This window comes from Bubalus kerabau, chromosome 8, assembly GCF_029407905.1.
Source record: "Bubalus kerabau isolate K-KA32 ecotype Philippines breed swamp buffalo chromosome 8, PCC_UOA_SB_1v2, whole genome shotgun sequence".
Taxonomy (NCBI): domain Eukaryota; kingdom Metazoa; phylum Chordata; class Mammalia; order Artiodactyla; family Bovidae; genus Bubalus; species Bubalus kerabau.
In genome coordinates this window covers 49410698-49426287 of record NC_073631.1, presented here as the reverse complement: position 1 = coordinate 49426287, position 15590 = coordinate 49410698, and the positions used below count along the sequence as shown (strand labels likewise).

The window sequence follows — 15590 nt, the reverse complement described above, 5'->3', positions numbered from 1 at the left end:
ATCTTCCTGACCCAGGAATCGAACCCAGGTCTCCTGCATTGCAGGCAGATGATTTACCAACTGGATCACAGCTCTTCAAGAGATGGGAATTCCAGGCCACCTTATCTGCCTCCTGAGAAATCTGTATGCAGGTCAAGAAGCAACAGTTAGAACTGGACATGGGACAACGGACTGGTTCCAAATTGGGAAAGGAGTACATCAAGGCTGTATATTGTCACCCTGCTTTTTTTAACTTATATGCAGAGTACATCATGAGAAATGCTGGCCTGGATGAAGCACAGGTAGTTATCAAGATTGCTGGGAGAAATACCAATAACCTCTGATACACAGATGATCCCACCTTTGTGGCAGAAAGAGAAGAGGAACTAAAGAGCCTCTTGATGAAGGTGAAAGAGGAGAGGGAAAAAGCTGGCTTAAAACTCGACATTAAAAAACTAAGATCATAGCAGATGGTCCTATAGCTTCATGGCAAATAGACCCACAGCTTCACGGCAAATAGACCCATAGCTTCATGGCAAATAGATGGGGAAACAATGGAAACAGTGACAGATTTTATTTTCTTGAGCTCCAGAATCACTGCAGATGGTGACTACAGCCATGAAATTAAACGACACTTGCTCCTTGAAAGAAAAGCTGTGACCAATACTAGACAGCATACTAAAAAGCAGAGACATTACTTTGCCAACAGAGGTCCATCTCGTCAAAGCTATGGTTTTTGCAGTAGTCATGTGTGGATGTTAGAGTTGGACCATAAACAAAGCTGAGCACTGAAGAATTGATGCTTTTGAACTGTGGTGTTAGAGAAGCCTCTTGAGAGTCCCTTGGACTGCAAGGAGATCAAACTAGTCAATTCTAAAGGAAATAATCCCTGAATATTCATTGGAAGGACTGATGCTGAAGCTCCAATACTTTGGCCACCTGATGTGAAGAACTGACTTATTGCAAAAGACCCTGATGCTAGGAAGGATTGAAGGCAGGAGGAGAAGGGGACAAAGGATGAGATGGTTGGAGATGGTTGAGATGGTTGAAAGTTTCTTAAACTTTCAAAGTCGGCATCACTGACTCGATGGACATGAGTTTGAGCAAGCTCCAGGAGTTGATGGACACAGAAGCCTGGTGTGCTGCAGTCCATGGGGTCGCAAAGAGTCGGACATGACTGAGCGACTGAACTGATGACTCTCATTCTGTATATTATCCTTTTGTTTTCTTGATAGTACCTTTTGATGCACAAAAATTTTTAATTCTTACGTTCAATTCATCTATTTATTCTTCTGGGTTTTGTGTGCTTTTGGTATCATATTTAAGAAACTCAAGGCTAACCCAAAATCATCAAGGTTTACACCTGTATTTACTTCTAAAAGTTTTATAGTTTGATGGTGTAAGGCAGGAGTCGAGCTTTATTGTTTTACATGTGGACATTCAGTTTTCCAGCACCATCTTTAGAAGACTGTTCTTTCCCCCATTGAATGGCTCTGGCACTCTTGTCAGAAATCACTTGACTATAATGTGAGGGTTTATTTCTGGACTCTTAATTCTTTGGCATTGATCTGTATGTCTGTCTTTATGTTAGGTCCCCACTGTTTTGATTACAGTAGCTTTGTAGTAAGTTTTGAAGTCTATATGTGAGCCTTCCAACTTTGTTCAGTTTTTTTATTGTTGTGGTTATTCGGGGTCTCTTGCATTTCCATATGAATTTTAGGGTCAGCTTGTCCATTTCTCCAAAAAAGGCAGTTGGAATTTTGGTAGGGATTGTATGAATCTTTAAATCAATATAAGGAATATTGACACCGTAACAGTAGTAAATCTTCCATTCCGTGAACACAGGATGTCTTCCCATTTATTTGGGTCTTCAATTTTTTTCAACAGTGTTTTGTAGTTTTGAGTGTGTAAGTCTCTCACCTTGTAGTTAATTTTTTTCCCCTAAATATGTAATTCTATCTCTGGCATCTTGAGCAAATTTCTTAAACCTTCAAATCTTCAGTTTTCATGCATATAAAATGAAAATATTGAGTACTACCACTGCATTTATTGTAAGGATTAAATGAGGTAATCCACATAAGAGGCTTAAATAAACCAGATTGTTCAAGCTAAATGTTAAGTATTGTGAACTCCGAGAGGAGGAATTTATGTTACATATTTTTGTGTTATATTTTTTCTTTCCCTTGCTCAGGTAGCAATCACTAACTGTTGATACTTGAAGGAATGTAGAAGGGTGAGAAAATTGGACTATATCACAAATTTCAGTTCCTAAGTTTGAAGGTTAATGTTGGTTAGGAGTTAGGGACACTAATTCTTGCTTATACTCACATATTTTGATATGGCTTGTTTTCTTACACATTTCAATATGCCTTGCACGATAATCTTGTGATGTCTTGAGAGAGTGATTTGGTTTTTTTTAAGAAGTTAAGGGGACCTTGGCTTCTTTGGTGAACCCACAGTTCTTTATGTGCCAAAATTGTGAGTGAAATGAAACTATCTTAATATAGGACATTGTAAATCATAGTTTTAGAGAACTAAATAGTTTCGCTTGTATATTAATATCTAGTATGGAAAACTATCTTTAAGTTAGAATTATAAAAAATGAAAGTGAAAATCGTTCAGTCATGTCTCTCTCTTGTGACCCCATGGACTATACAGTCCATGGAATTCTCCAGGCCAGAATACTCCAGTGGGTAGTCATTCCCTTTTCCAGGGGATCTTCCCAACCCAGGGATTGAACCCAAGTCTCCCACATTGCAGGCAGATTCTTTACCAGCTGAGCTACAAAGGAAGCCCGAGAATGCTGGAGTGGGTAGCCTATCCCTTCTCCAGCAGATATTCCCAAACCAGGAATCAAACTGGGGTTCCTGCATTGCAGGTGGATTCTTTACCAACTGAGCTATCAGGGAAGCCCTAGAATTATAAAAATACTTCCTTTTTCTGGGTACTATTCTGATATAATTTCTAAAATTCATATAATATACAATTGATAAATATTTTCTAAGCATGTTATAAAATAGAGAAAACTTTAAACCTTAGCATCGTGGCAAACAGAGCACTAGATCTCACCCTGAGTGTAAACATCTCCGTTATCTAAGAACTTGTGTTACTTCTTCTGTCTCCCCAACAGAGCAAGGATAAGAATTTAGTGGCTAGATTAACTATTAATGATACTCTGCCGTGGTGAGAAACTGGTAGACAGTTTTCAGGGATTAGTTTCATTACATTTCATTGCTAATAGGGGGTGAGGCTCACAGAATTAGGAATTTATTTTAAAGATTCATGTTTTCACACTTTAATGCAGTTTTGTATTTCTGAAATACCTCAACATAAAAATAACAAATCAACAGAAAAAAAAACTGTGATGAACAGTGCTCAAAGTGTTAGGATGGTCTTGACCTGATACAGAGATAGTCCTAGCATTGGTCTCTTCCCTCTGCCTTCTTGTTTGATGGCTTCCAGGGGGTGGGTGAGAATGGGAATCCAAATTTTAGAGATTGACCCACTTTTCTTGCTAGGATTTGGAAATCAGAAACAAATCTTTTCTTTTAAAGTAGTATTTCTTTTGGGTTATACATTGTACTCAGATTAGTAATTTTAAAAATGATCAAAGGAAAAACATTTACTTTAGTAAGGGAAGTTTCTTGTAAGTGGCAGCAGAAGTTACCTTGAAAGTTTTAAACCAGAAACCTAAGCAGCCTGAAATCACCTCCAGCCCCCTCCAATTCCTTCCCACCTCCCTGCCCCCGCACATACTCCTTCCTCACTCCATTGTAGAGTTTGAAGTGAACACATTGTTGTTGGTTGGCATTGTGCCATATTCAGGATCATAAAGTAACCTTGTTTTGGAATTACAGCAGGAGAAAATTTGACACCAGAAAAATAAGCAACAAGCTAACTTTTAGGGAAGAGAGTGAAATGGAGACTTAACCTTGAAAAATAAAATCAGTATACTTATTTAACCAAAGTTCAAGTTATAGTTGAAAAATATGTACTGAGTTTTAGAATGAAGACAGGATCAAGTGTTGATTGTTTTTGGCATAAACATTTTCATTTTATGTTTAGTATATAGTTGATTCAGGGTGATTCCAAATCCATGGATACTCAGGGCCAACTAAGGGACTTGAGCATCCATAGATTTTGTTACTAGCAGGGTGTAAGGCAGAGGAACCTGAGATCAAATTGCCAACATCCGCTGGATCATCAAAAAAGCAAGAGTTCCAGAAAAACATCTATTTCTGCTTTATTGATTATGCCAAAGCCTTTGATTGTGTGGATCACAATAAACTGTGGAAAGTTCTGAAAGAGATGGAAATACCAGACCACCTGACCTGCCTGTTGAGAAACCTGTATGCAGGTCAGGAAGCAACAGTTAGACCTGGACATGGAACAACAGACTGGTTCCAGATAGGAAAAGGAGTACGTCAGGGCTGTATATTGCCACCCTGCTTATTTAACTTATATGTGGAGTATATCATGAGAAATGCTGGGCTGGAGGAAGCACAAGCTGGAATCAAGATTGCCAGGAGAAATATCAACAACCTCAGATACGTAGATGACGCCACCCTTATGGCAGAAAGTGAAGAAGAACTAAAGAGCCTCTTGATGAAAGTGAAAGAGGAGAGTGAAAAAGTTGGCTTCAAGCTCAACATTCAGAAAACTAGGATCATGGCATCTGGTCCCATCACTTCATGGCAAATAGACGGGGACAGTGGCAGACTTTATTTTTTTGGGCTCCAAAATCACTGCAGATGGTGATTGCAGCCATGAAATTAAAAGATCCTTACTCCTTGAAAGGAAAGTTATGACCAACCTAGACAGCATATTAAAAAGCAGAGATATTACTTTGCCAACAAAGGTCTGTCTCATCAAGGCTATGGTTTTTCCAGTAGTCATGTATGGATGTGAGAGTTGGACTAGAAAGAAAGCTGAGCGCCGAAGAATTGATGCTTTTGAACTGTGGTGTTGGAGAAGGCTCTCGAGAGTCCCTTAGACAGCAGGGAGATCCAACCCGTCGATCCTAAAGGAGATCAGTCTTGGGTGTTCGTTGGAAGGACTGATGTTGAAGCTGAAACGCCAATACTTTGGCCACCTGATGCGAAGAGCTGACTCATTTGAAAAGACCCAGATGCTGGGAAAGATTGAGGACAGGAGGAGAAGAGGACGACAGAGGATGAGATAGTTGGATGGCATCACCGACTCATTGGACATGAGTTTGGGTAAACTCCGGGGAGTTGGTGATGGACAGGGAGGCCTGGCGTGCTGTGGTTCATGGGGTCATAATAGAGTTGGACACAACTGAGCGACTGAAATGAATGGGGTGGGAGTCGGAGAACCAGTCACCCCTTATCCTGTGGATATCAAGGGATGACTGTAATAATATGACTGGGTATCTTATAAGTAATAATGGAATTGTAATGTTGGATATTTTTGCAGACTATTTAAGAGTATTATTATTTTCCCCTGGTAGTCTCTCAAAATCAAACAGTTATCATTCTTGAGACACTTCAGTTCAGTTCAGTCACTCAGTCGTGTCCAACTCCTCGCGACCCCGTGAATCGCAGCACGCCAGGCCTCACTGTCCATCACCAACTCCCAGAGTTCACTCAGACTCACGTCCATCGAGTCAGTGATGCCATCCAGCCATCTCATCCTCTGTCATCCCCTTCTCCTCTTGCCCCCAATCCCTCCCAGCATCAGAGTCTTTTCCAATGAGTCAACTCTTTGCATGAGGTGGCCAAAGTACTGGAGTTTCAGCTTCAGCATCATTCCTCCCAAAGAAATCCCAGGGCTGATCTCCTTCAGAATGGACTGGTTGGATCTCCTTGCAGTCCAAGGGACTCTCAAGAGTCTTCTCCAACACCACAGTTCAAAAGCATCAATTCTTCAGCGCTCAGCCTTCTTCACAGTCCAACTCTCACATCCATACATGACCACTGGAAAAACCATAACCTTGACTAGACGGACCTTTGTTGGCAAACTTAGCACCAATGAATCAACTTATCCTTGATTATTCCTAATGATAACTAACCTTCTTAACTCATTTTATATTGTCATTTGTTAGTGGATTTGCCTGAGGTTCAAACTTTTTTTTTTGTATTGTCGATCGGTTTTGTCTAAAATTGCATACTCTGTTGCTGATTTTCAGTGTTTACTTTGCTCTGGACTTTCATTTTATAAATAAAATGAAAACACTTATCTTTTTTTTAAAAGACTTTTTGGAGAAGGGAAAGGCTACCCACTCCAGTAATCTGGCCTAGAGAATTCCACGTATATAGTCCATGGGGTCGCAGAGTCAGACACGACTGAGTGACTTTCACTTACTTATTGATTGATTTTGTTTTTTTGGCTGTGGTGTGTCTTCATTGTGGTGTATTCTCACTGTTGCAGGCTTCTCATTCGGTCTTCTCTTGTTGCGTAGCACAGACTCTAGGCACACAGGTGCAATAGTTGAACCTCACCAGCTCTAGTGCTTGGCTCAGTGTATGTTGCACGCATGGACTTAGTTACTCCAGGCATGTGCGATCCTTCTGGACCAGGGATTGAACTGATGTCCCTTGCATTGCAAGGCAGATTCTTAACCACTGGACCACCAGGGAAGCCCTGATGGTTATTTTTGCTTGCACAATTTTTGCTTTTTTGTGCATTCTCATCACAAAGAAGCCTGGAATAATAGGGACTCCTTTTTAGGCTAGACTGATCTTTCAGATGTTGGGCAGTTAATACTTGATGGACCTTCCTGGATGGCTCAGAGAGGCTGCTTTACTCCTTGCCCCTTTGAGAAGGGTATCTTGTGTGTCAGTCTCCTGAATTTTCAGTCAAGACCTCAGCGCTTGGTCTTAGGTGGTATAGGGTTTGACACCTGAGCCAGAAAAGTGTCTGCAGGCCGTCTTGTGGACTTAAACAAAAGATACTCGCTTAAGTTGGAGACACCAAGAGAAGGCTTTAAGTGTGCATCCCAAGGCAGTAGAATCTGCAAATGTGTGAAGTAAAGAGGAGAAGCAGTTAATTGGTAGTGAAGGAGAAATAGAATTAGGGTCAGAGGTGTTGACCACCAGAGTGGGAAGCCTTAAGGTGGAGAATAGTCCCTTTGAACATTTGGTACCGTAACTGGGTTTCAAGAGCTGCCCTGTTTTCTGAACAAGATTCTGAGACCTACTGAGGCTTTTTCTTCTTCTAGATTTATTCTTGCTGTATTATCCTATCATCTGAAGTAACCTGAGCACATACCTGTTTCTTGTAGCCTGAAAGTCCTCCAAACTTGACAAGTGGGAGGAAATTGAGTAAATCTGTTGGAATAACACCTGTGTTAAAAGGATGAAGGCCCGAGAGTTTAGGTAGAACTGTTTGTCCAATTGCGATGTCTTATTTAATTTCCATGTCATAAGAGTAAGGGGTCCTGTCTGAGCTGATGCTTGGTGTTGAGTGATCTTAAAGGACACGGTAGTGGATCGTCTCCATTACAACCCTGTGTTACTCTTATGCTGCTGTTGCTCTTAAAATTCTAGGTGGATTCAGGACTGCCCTGTTTTTCTTAGGGTCTGAATCTTTGAAGCATCTCCTTTCCTGTACTTTGTTTCAGTAGTACTTACCAGTCACCAATATTCCTTGTCAGTGATCTTAGGAATTGGTTCATCTCTGGACCCTAATTGTTCCATGAGTCTTCACACTCATGGTATTGAATGGAAAATGAAGTATTAGAGATAGTAGGCCATTAGCTGAAGAGTTGAACTATTCATCTTTACAAGAAGTTTGAGTATGTTTTAAAGTGTGAGTGTAATAAGAATAAACATCATAAAGCAGGTCTGTAAGTTGGATAGAAGAGAATGAGCGGGCAAAGTCTCAGTGAATTGATTTTTCTTCTTTGTTATATATATTTAGTCATGAATAAGAAGAGTATGATGTCACAGACCAACCAGTTTTACTCAGGCAAGTTGACTAATCGTGATGATTTTAATTTATTGGATGTATGAGAAAATTGTCTCCCCTAATGGCTTAGTGGTTAAGAATTCGCCTGCAGTGCAGGAGATGTAAGAGACATGGGTGGGTTTGATCCCTGGGTGGGAAAGATCCCCTGGAGGAGGGCAAGGCAACCCATTCCAGTATTCTTGCCTAGAGAATCCCAGGGACAGAGGAGCCTGGCGGGCTACAGTCCATGGGGTGGTAGAGTCAGATATGACCAAAATGAGTTAGCACACGCGCACACATGAGAAAATCACATTTAAGAAGTTGATTTAGAAGAAGGCTGGAATATTCTGCTTGGGTTGCTAGGTCCTTGGGAATTAGCGGTAGGTCTCAGAGACAGTAATCCTTTGGAGAAGATGAAGAATGTTATTGTTACCAGTTGTTTATCTTTTCACTCCTCAGATTCTTCTTTGTAGACTTTGTGATTCAGTGGTGTGATGATCTCTGTAGACTCTCCTAGCTCTACTAAATTCTAGTTGCTGGAATCTCAGAGTAATTTTATCTGGAAATATTTATTTAAGAACTAGGAACTTAACTATATTGTAACTTTAAATTGAATAGAACAGCTTAAGAATAGTATGAGAGTGTCAAGAAGTAAGTGTGAATTGAAGTGAAAATTCAGGTCTTTATCTCTAAGGAAGCTGTGGTCTCAGAGAAAGTGACCCAGTGTATGTATTTTAGTAATTCTGTAATGCAGGTACATGTGATAATGTAGAGGGGCAGAGGAGACAAACTGTATTTCGTCTGGGAAGATGTCAGGGAAGAGGTACCGTTTGGGCTGAGATGAGAAAAATGAGTTGGGGGGCTTCCCTAGTGGTTCAGTGGTTAAGACTGAGCTTCCACTGCAGACGGCAAAGGTTCAATCCCTGGTTGGGGATCTAAGATCCCACATCCTCTGCAGCATGGCTAAAGAAAGAAAGAAAGAGTGAGTTGGGTGTTTAACAGAGTAGACAGTGGCATTCTAGGGAGAGGAAAGTGCATGAGAGAAGATTTGGTGGTATGAGAAAACATGATCCTTGGAGAATCACAGACTAGAGATCAATATTCTGGAGCATTTTATATATATGTGTGTGTGTGTGTGTGTGTGTGTGTGTGTGTATGTATATAATATATATATAAGGAGAATGGTGGCAGTAATATTCCAAATGAAACATGGGTGCTAGTCTGGGATCCCTCAAAAATGTCTGTCTTAGTGGGGCAATGATGTTGCCGCTCACTGAGATAAAGACTGTAACAGGACACATTAGACTGGTTAAGTTAGATTTGTTTTGTTGTTGTTGTTGTTGTTGCTGGCTGCACTGCATGGCTTGTGGGGTCCTAGTTCGTTGACTGAATTGAACCCAGGCCCTGGCAGTGAAAGCGCTGATTCCTAACCACTGGACCACCTGGGAATTCCCAGTGAGGTTAGTTGTAGACATTGCCTTCACAGCAAACCGGGGATCATCCATGTGAAAATGCCAAGTAGGCCTGGAAAGGTATCTAGTTCTGGGGTTCAGGAGACAGTATTGGGCTAGAAATTCAGATCTGGTCATCATCAGTGCCTTGATAATTATCCATGTCAGGGGTGTAGATAGAAGAGTCAGTGAGTGGAATCACCACCATTTAAGGTCCAGGTGAAAAAATGATCCAGCAAAGAACCCAGGGGAGAATCATAAGAACCCAAAAGCACTGAAAACAAAGCTTGCATTGTTCTATAATGTGCTTAGAAATTAAAACAAACTTATGACTTAAAAATAATCAACTTAATTATAATTTTCAATAATTTATTCACACTTCCAGGTACTACTTGCTTAATTCTTTGTGACATAAGTAAATGTGGCCATCTTTGTACTCACTGGCCTGAATGTATACATGGAGATTGTGGATGGTTGAATAAATATGTGTTTGCAAGGTTGTAAAACTGCTGCTTTGGAAGTACCAAGGAGGGATGGAAAAGAGAGTAATTTAAAATTGAGGGGATGGGCTGGGTGTAAGGTTTCAAAATGTGAACTTACAAAAACAGACCAGATCTCTATATCAATTCATAAACCAAAGTAAATTCTAGAAGGCAATATATTGGAGAAAATAGGATGACAATTTAAAATTTTTGGTGTGAGGAAAGTTTGTAAAGAGATTGGTGGAATTAATTGCAGAAAAATAAAATGTAGGGTCTTGGATACTGTGAAATATCCAGTATGAATATAGAAAAACAACTAATTTGGGGGACAGATTTGCAGTACATGTGAGAATGTGTCCTGTGTGTGGTCATGGTGGTAGATGACTCAGGTGATCAGGGGTTCAAGACACTTGGAGAGGCCACAGGCCATGGGACTTAGCCAAGAGTATTTGAAATCATATTGACATGAGCATCAAAGCCCCCAGGACTGTGTTGGATATTGTGGTGGAATGAACATAGGGAGTAGTCAGGCCCAAGAATGGTATTGATAAGGATTAGATAGGAGGGTTGATGGAATGCATGGCTCTCAGTGGATACAATGTTATCATGGTATTTGTGAACATTCCGGAACCTTTCAGTCCTTCTGGAGCTACAAACAAATCTGAAGGTTTGAAGAAAATGTGAAAATCATTTTGGAAGCCTTCTCATGAATTATTTGAAACTTTTTTGATTTGTAGTTTCCAAAATCACCAGCCAGAAACTGGTTTAGAGCTTTGACTTTTCTAATATATGTGTAAGATGGGCATATACTTCATTAGAGCTATGCAGTTTAATCTTGGGAGACTTTGAGCTTAAGTGCACAGGAAGTGTGAACTTTCTGTCTTTGTGGAATGAAAAACTGCTACAACAAAAAATGCAAGTGTCACCTCATTCCTGCAGTGGCTAGTTGATAAACTGAGAATAATTCTCTAGGCATATAGGAAGGCAGAGATACAGGTTAAAATTTAATTTCCACTTATAATAATACTGCAGTGATAGAAAGATGTATATTATGGGTGGCAATAAGAAAGAGAAGGTGGATTAAAATTATAGAAAAGCTCTTTAAAGTGGGACAGACCTAGTCTACCTCATTATGTTATTCAGCAAATATTTATTTAGGATCCCATCCTTTTCTGGGCACTTCCTAGTAAATAGCAATAGGCAGAAACGGCTTATTACTTTGTGCCGAGCACAGCACTGTTTGCCTTTCATGAGCTTTGTCATTAAATCCTCACAGTAACGCTTCACATAGAATTATTATCCCCATTTTATAGGAGAGGAGATAGAGGCTTAGAGAGTTTTAAGTAATTTCCCCAAGGTCGTATCACTATTAAAAATGACGGAGGAGTCCGCTTTCGGATCCAAGGCTGCTTGGCGGTGGAGCCTGGAGCCTGAGTCTTAAATGTCTTTTTAAACGGGGCGTTACTGAGCATTCACTATGGCACCAGGTGCCAGGCTCTGTAATCCACGTAAGAATCCTAAAGGTAAGTTTCGTTATCATCATCTTCAGTTTTACCGCTGTGCTGTGTGCTCTCCCCAGTGGTAGTTTGGCTGTAGCCTGTGGTAGATTTTATGCTCTCATCAGATATTCATGCCAGCTTTATAATGCCCATTGGATGAAGCTGTTACCTTCAATTTGGAAAAACTATTTTAGCAGCATTGAGAGGATATTTTTGTACAAATCCATTGTATTTTATGCAACTATTTATTTTTCTTTTTCCTTTACATCTCATATTCTTTGTATTTCTAGAATTAAGATTCTTAAAAAGAAAAAAATCATTTTAACCCTTTAAAAAAATCTGAAAACTATTGAGGTCTACTTTGAAATTTCATGACTGCCTGTAGATTTCAGTGGCACTGTGTTTTATGTTTGATGTGTGAATTTTTAAGATTTTGAATAGGAAAACATTTACAAATAGAAAATCAGCTTTATATATATGAAATAGTCTGGGTAAAAGGACCACGTCAATTTTTTTTCACGTAGAATTATGTTCTTGGGTTAGTGGTTAGTATTTTAAAGGAAATGTGTTTGGTTTCCCCCCTTTTTCCTCTTTTATTTTTATCTGACTTTCCCTTTTAGTCTGTGATCTGTTTTTCCAAATCAATATGAGCAATGATCTTTTAATTAAATAGAATTGGTGCTTACATTTCTGTTGCAGATAGCATTGTCAGTCCTGTCCTAAAAGGACAAGTATATTATCTGCTCGGTAACTGGGTGTTGCTGTTCACTTGTGCTGTACTGCAAAGGAGGAGGGGAAATTAAGGTGTAAAACAGAAGTGTTTTTCTAAAGAGTTAGGGAGTAGGTACTAAATGTATCTTTAATTAAAAGTCAATCAATAAATTTTAACAGATTAAAATATTTTAATCTAAAAATTTGGGTTCTGGTTTAATATTTCATTCTTAAGTGACAAAAATGATTCACTGAGCCATATTTTTCAGGGCTGGTGAAATAGAAGTAGCCAAGGGTTGCCTGTCTGTTCATTACAGCCTGTAACTTTATTATCCCAGCTTCTCAAATTATCTAGTAAATTGAATCCAGTTGTTAGCATTTTTAGTTTGTATTTTAATTTGCCTCATTTAAAATCATCTTGGAGAGCCATGCTAGTTCTACCTTAAAAAAGAAAACACCCCTCTGCTTGGCAGAAATGGTACTTCCTGCTTTCATAAACAGTCATGTGCATAGTTTAGCAAGGCCTGATGCCTCTGGAGCTTTTTCCCTTTATAGCACCATTGAATCCCAGTCCTGACAGAAGTACTGCGAATCTTGTGGCCTCATTCTGAACAAAAGGGATTAGAGAAGAAAAATCTCTTGATATAAGGCTTGAAAGCAAAGGCAGGCAATCTTGGTTGTGAATATTTTCTGATTTTTCCAGAAATCAAGCAGAAGATTGAGCTGCTGATGTCAGTTAACTCTGAGAAGTCGTCCTCTTCAGAAAGGTACAGCTACATCTCTTGCATGAACAATTAATGGTGTAGCATTGCTAAGAAACAAATCAGGGCATATTGTTTTCTTGTCAAGTTTGCTATATAACGTATTGTACTGCATGCTGGTCATTGTGCTGTTTTGAAGGTGTGTATTTGGGTAAGCTGTTCTGCTTTTACAAAAGGGGTAATTGATTTTTTTTTTTTTTTTAATAGTGAAGCCTAATCAGCTGCAGCATGCACACCATAACACAGCAGAGCGCTGGCTTATGTGTGACAGCTGTTGAAGGCTTTAAAAAATAATTTACTTAGCTAGAAAATAAACAAAAATCTTGCTTTCTTTAAGGAAATAGTACTAGGTTTTCTTCCTATATTTTGAGGAAATTTTGCTACACAAAATTTCCAATATTATTGGTAAGGTCTAGGTTAAAAATACTTAGCTTTTGGTTGTAATAAATATTTTCTTGTGTGGAAAGGGAGTGCCATTTGTAAATAGCTTAGGAATTGCAAACCCACATATTAGTCACATTCTGAAAGAGAGATACGATGCTTCTTCAAGTCTGTGCTAGGAAATGGAACAGTCACTGCATGCAGTAATGGTTCATGCCTGCAGGTAAGGACAAAATGACTCAGAAGTATTTTTAAAGCGATTATTTTATCTGTCAGTCAAATGATTATACCTGTAAGGAGATATTTCCATAAAATGTCTGTTTAACTTAATAAATGGAATTAAGATACGTTTCTCTCAAGTCAGAAATGAGACTGTAGTTGCCTATTTTTATATGTAAATGTGTGTTCACTTCTGTTTACCAAAGGTTTATACTACATAATATTTTAAATTGAAGTTCTTGGGCATACAATTGGTACTTACTTTTCTGTTGGTTACCTAATAGTTTATACCTAATGTTGATATTTTTATATTTAAGATGTGTTGATTTATCTCTTTCCTGGTTACTCTTCAGGGTTGTCTTTTTGTTCACATTTAATATTTAGGAAGATATTATGGAGAAATAATTTGCTAAATAAAGAATGATGTAGGAAAAACACCAGAAAGAAAATAGGTGAAGAACCCAGCATGGTAAAATGAATTTAATTATAGTACACTAGTGTATGGAGGACATGATCTGATGGCAAAATGATGACATTAAATTGATTTATTAGTATAATTGGGTGAAAGGCCTCTGGCTTTAATTTAGGGAATTATAAATAAGGAAGATATTACTGCTTTCTTTAGAGGTTGAAAATAGAAAAATTTAGACACATTTGTGTTTATTTTTATGTAGCTTCTAACTTCTCGTTTGTGCCTAGCTATCCCATTTTAAGCGTTCTTTTTTGCTGAGATAAAAAGCAATCTTCAGCCTTGTGAATATTCTGCCAGTAAAATGGTGGTGATGGGAATGGGAGAGGATGGTGGTGTAAATAGTGATCGGACTGGGTGCCAACTGTAATGTTAGAGTTTTGTTACTAGGAAGAGCATTCTTAATGGCATGACAACAGTAATTATGTTGGCTTTTTGAGTATCATGTTTTCTCTATTGAGAAATTGAAGGTTGAACAGAATGGATGAGTATTACCAAGAAACAAGTTTGAAATGGGTGAGGCTTTTATGGTTAAAATATACTCTTATAAGGAAATAGTCTAAAATATTTTGGTAAAGACATTTATTTATTTTAAAATTATTATTACTGTCTCACCTAACGTCTTGTGGTTAAATCTGATGAAAGGGAGGATGAATGCAGACATGATTTTAAAGTTTATAAATCAGCCACTGTGCTTATGACAATTTTATACACATTTTTACCAGAGCTTGCTTACTTTATTATTCTTTTGGGGGTTGTTCACACATATATTTAGCAATTGTGATATGCTGACCTAATGGATATTAATGTAGTTTATGGATTAGCCAACACTTTGCTAACACAGAAGTTGTTTTACTAATGTAGGCATATTAAAAATAGAAATTACTCCCCCCCCCATTTAAAAAGTTATACAATGATAAATAGTCATTCGTTTTTTTTTTTATTTTATCTGGAAGAATTTGAAAACCAAGAATCTGAAGTTTAAAAAAAAATTACGGCCTAATTATACTATATTCGGCCTACAAATTTAATATAGTATCCTGTAGCATTGCCACTACACTCTGCAATTCCTTGTTCTCTAATCACCTAAATTTTTAACATATTTGACTGTTTTATTTTAAATTAGTTATTTGAAGCATGGCATGAGTCTTAAAGATATTTGGAATTTACCTCTGGTCAGTATTTCCATGTATTTATTGGTTAAAAAAAGAATGAAGAAACCTTTTTTCTTTAAAGAGAGTTATCTTTTGTTACGATTGATTTTTGTTTACTGTCTGCAGTGTAGCATGCTCTTTGAATGTTTGGGAGAATCAAGTGGAGGAATGATGTTTTAGTACAAAATACAGTAGGTATACAAACAGTGATGTGATGTTCCTAATAATCTTAACAGATCTCAATACACCTTGAAATTTATTTATTTATTTGTAATACCTTAAACAGAATGAGGGGGATCCATCCAATGTCATTTGGCTGGGGAGGTGTGGAGCACTTCTTTTCAGAATGGCTGACTCATAGGACAAAAACCAGTTGGGTGACAAAAGTTACAATTTATTTTTTGGTTTTATATGTTGGATAGAGAGGAAAAAAAAGTTAGCTTATCTACTTAAAAAATTAAGGATGGAGAACACTATTGAATGAATAAAAAACCAAATGATCCTAATTATTGCCAGTTAAAAGGAACACATATGTGGCAAGAGTGCCCTTCTGCAGATTTTAGGAATAAACCTTAC

The 15590-nt window shown here is 38.3% G+C and overlaps 1 protein-coding gene and 1 pseudogene across 13 annotated transcripts in view; both read left to right on the top strand.

The window, feature by feature from the left end:
- Positions 1–15590, top strand: part of SRPK2 (SRSF protein kinase 2) — a 248944-nt gene that overhangs the window by 93132 nt on the left and 140222 nt on the right. For 9 of the 13 annotated variants that reach the window (XR_008717795.1, XM_055590195.1, XM_055590201.1 and 6 more), the window contains one exon: positions 12734–12797. The exons of the other annotated variants lie outside the window; for them this stretch is intronic. Coding sequence is in view for 8 of the 9 variants with exons in the window: in XM_055590195.1 (XP_055446170.1) it covers positions 12734–12797 (64 nt within the window). In the remaining variant the exon portion in view is untranslated. The remainder of the gene's footprint in view (positions 1–12733; positions 12798–15590) is intronic. 13 annotated transcript variants of the gene reach the window in all.
- LOC129659108 (60S ribosomal protein L23a-like) overlaps positions 1–15590 on the top strand; it is a 147654-nt pseudogene that overhangs the window by 92602 nt on the left and 39462 nt on the right.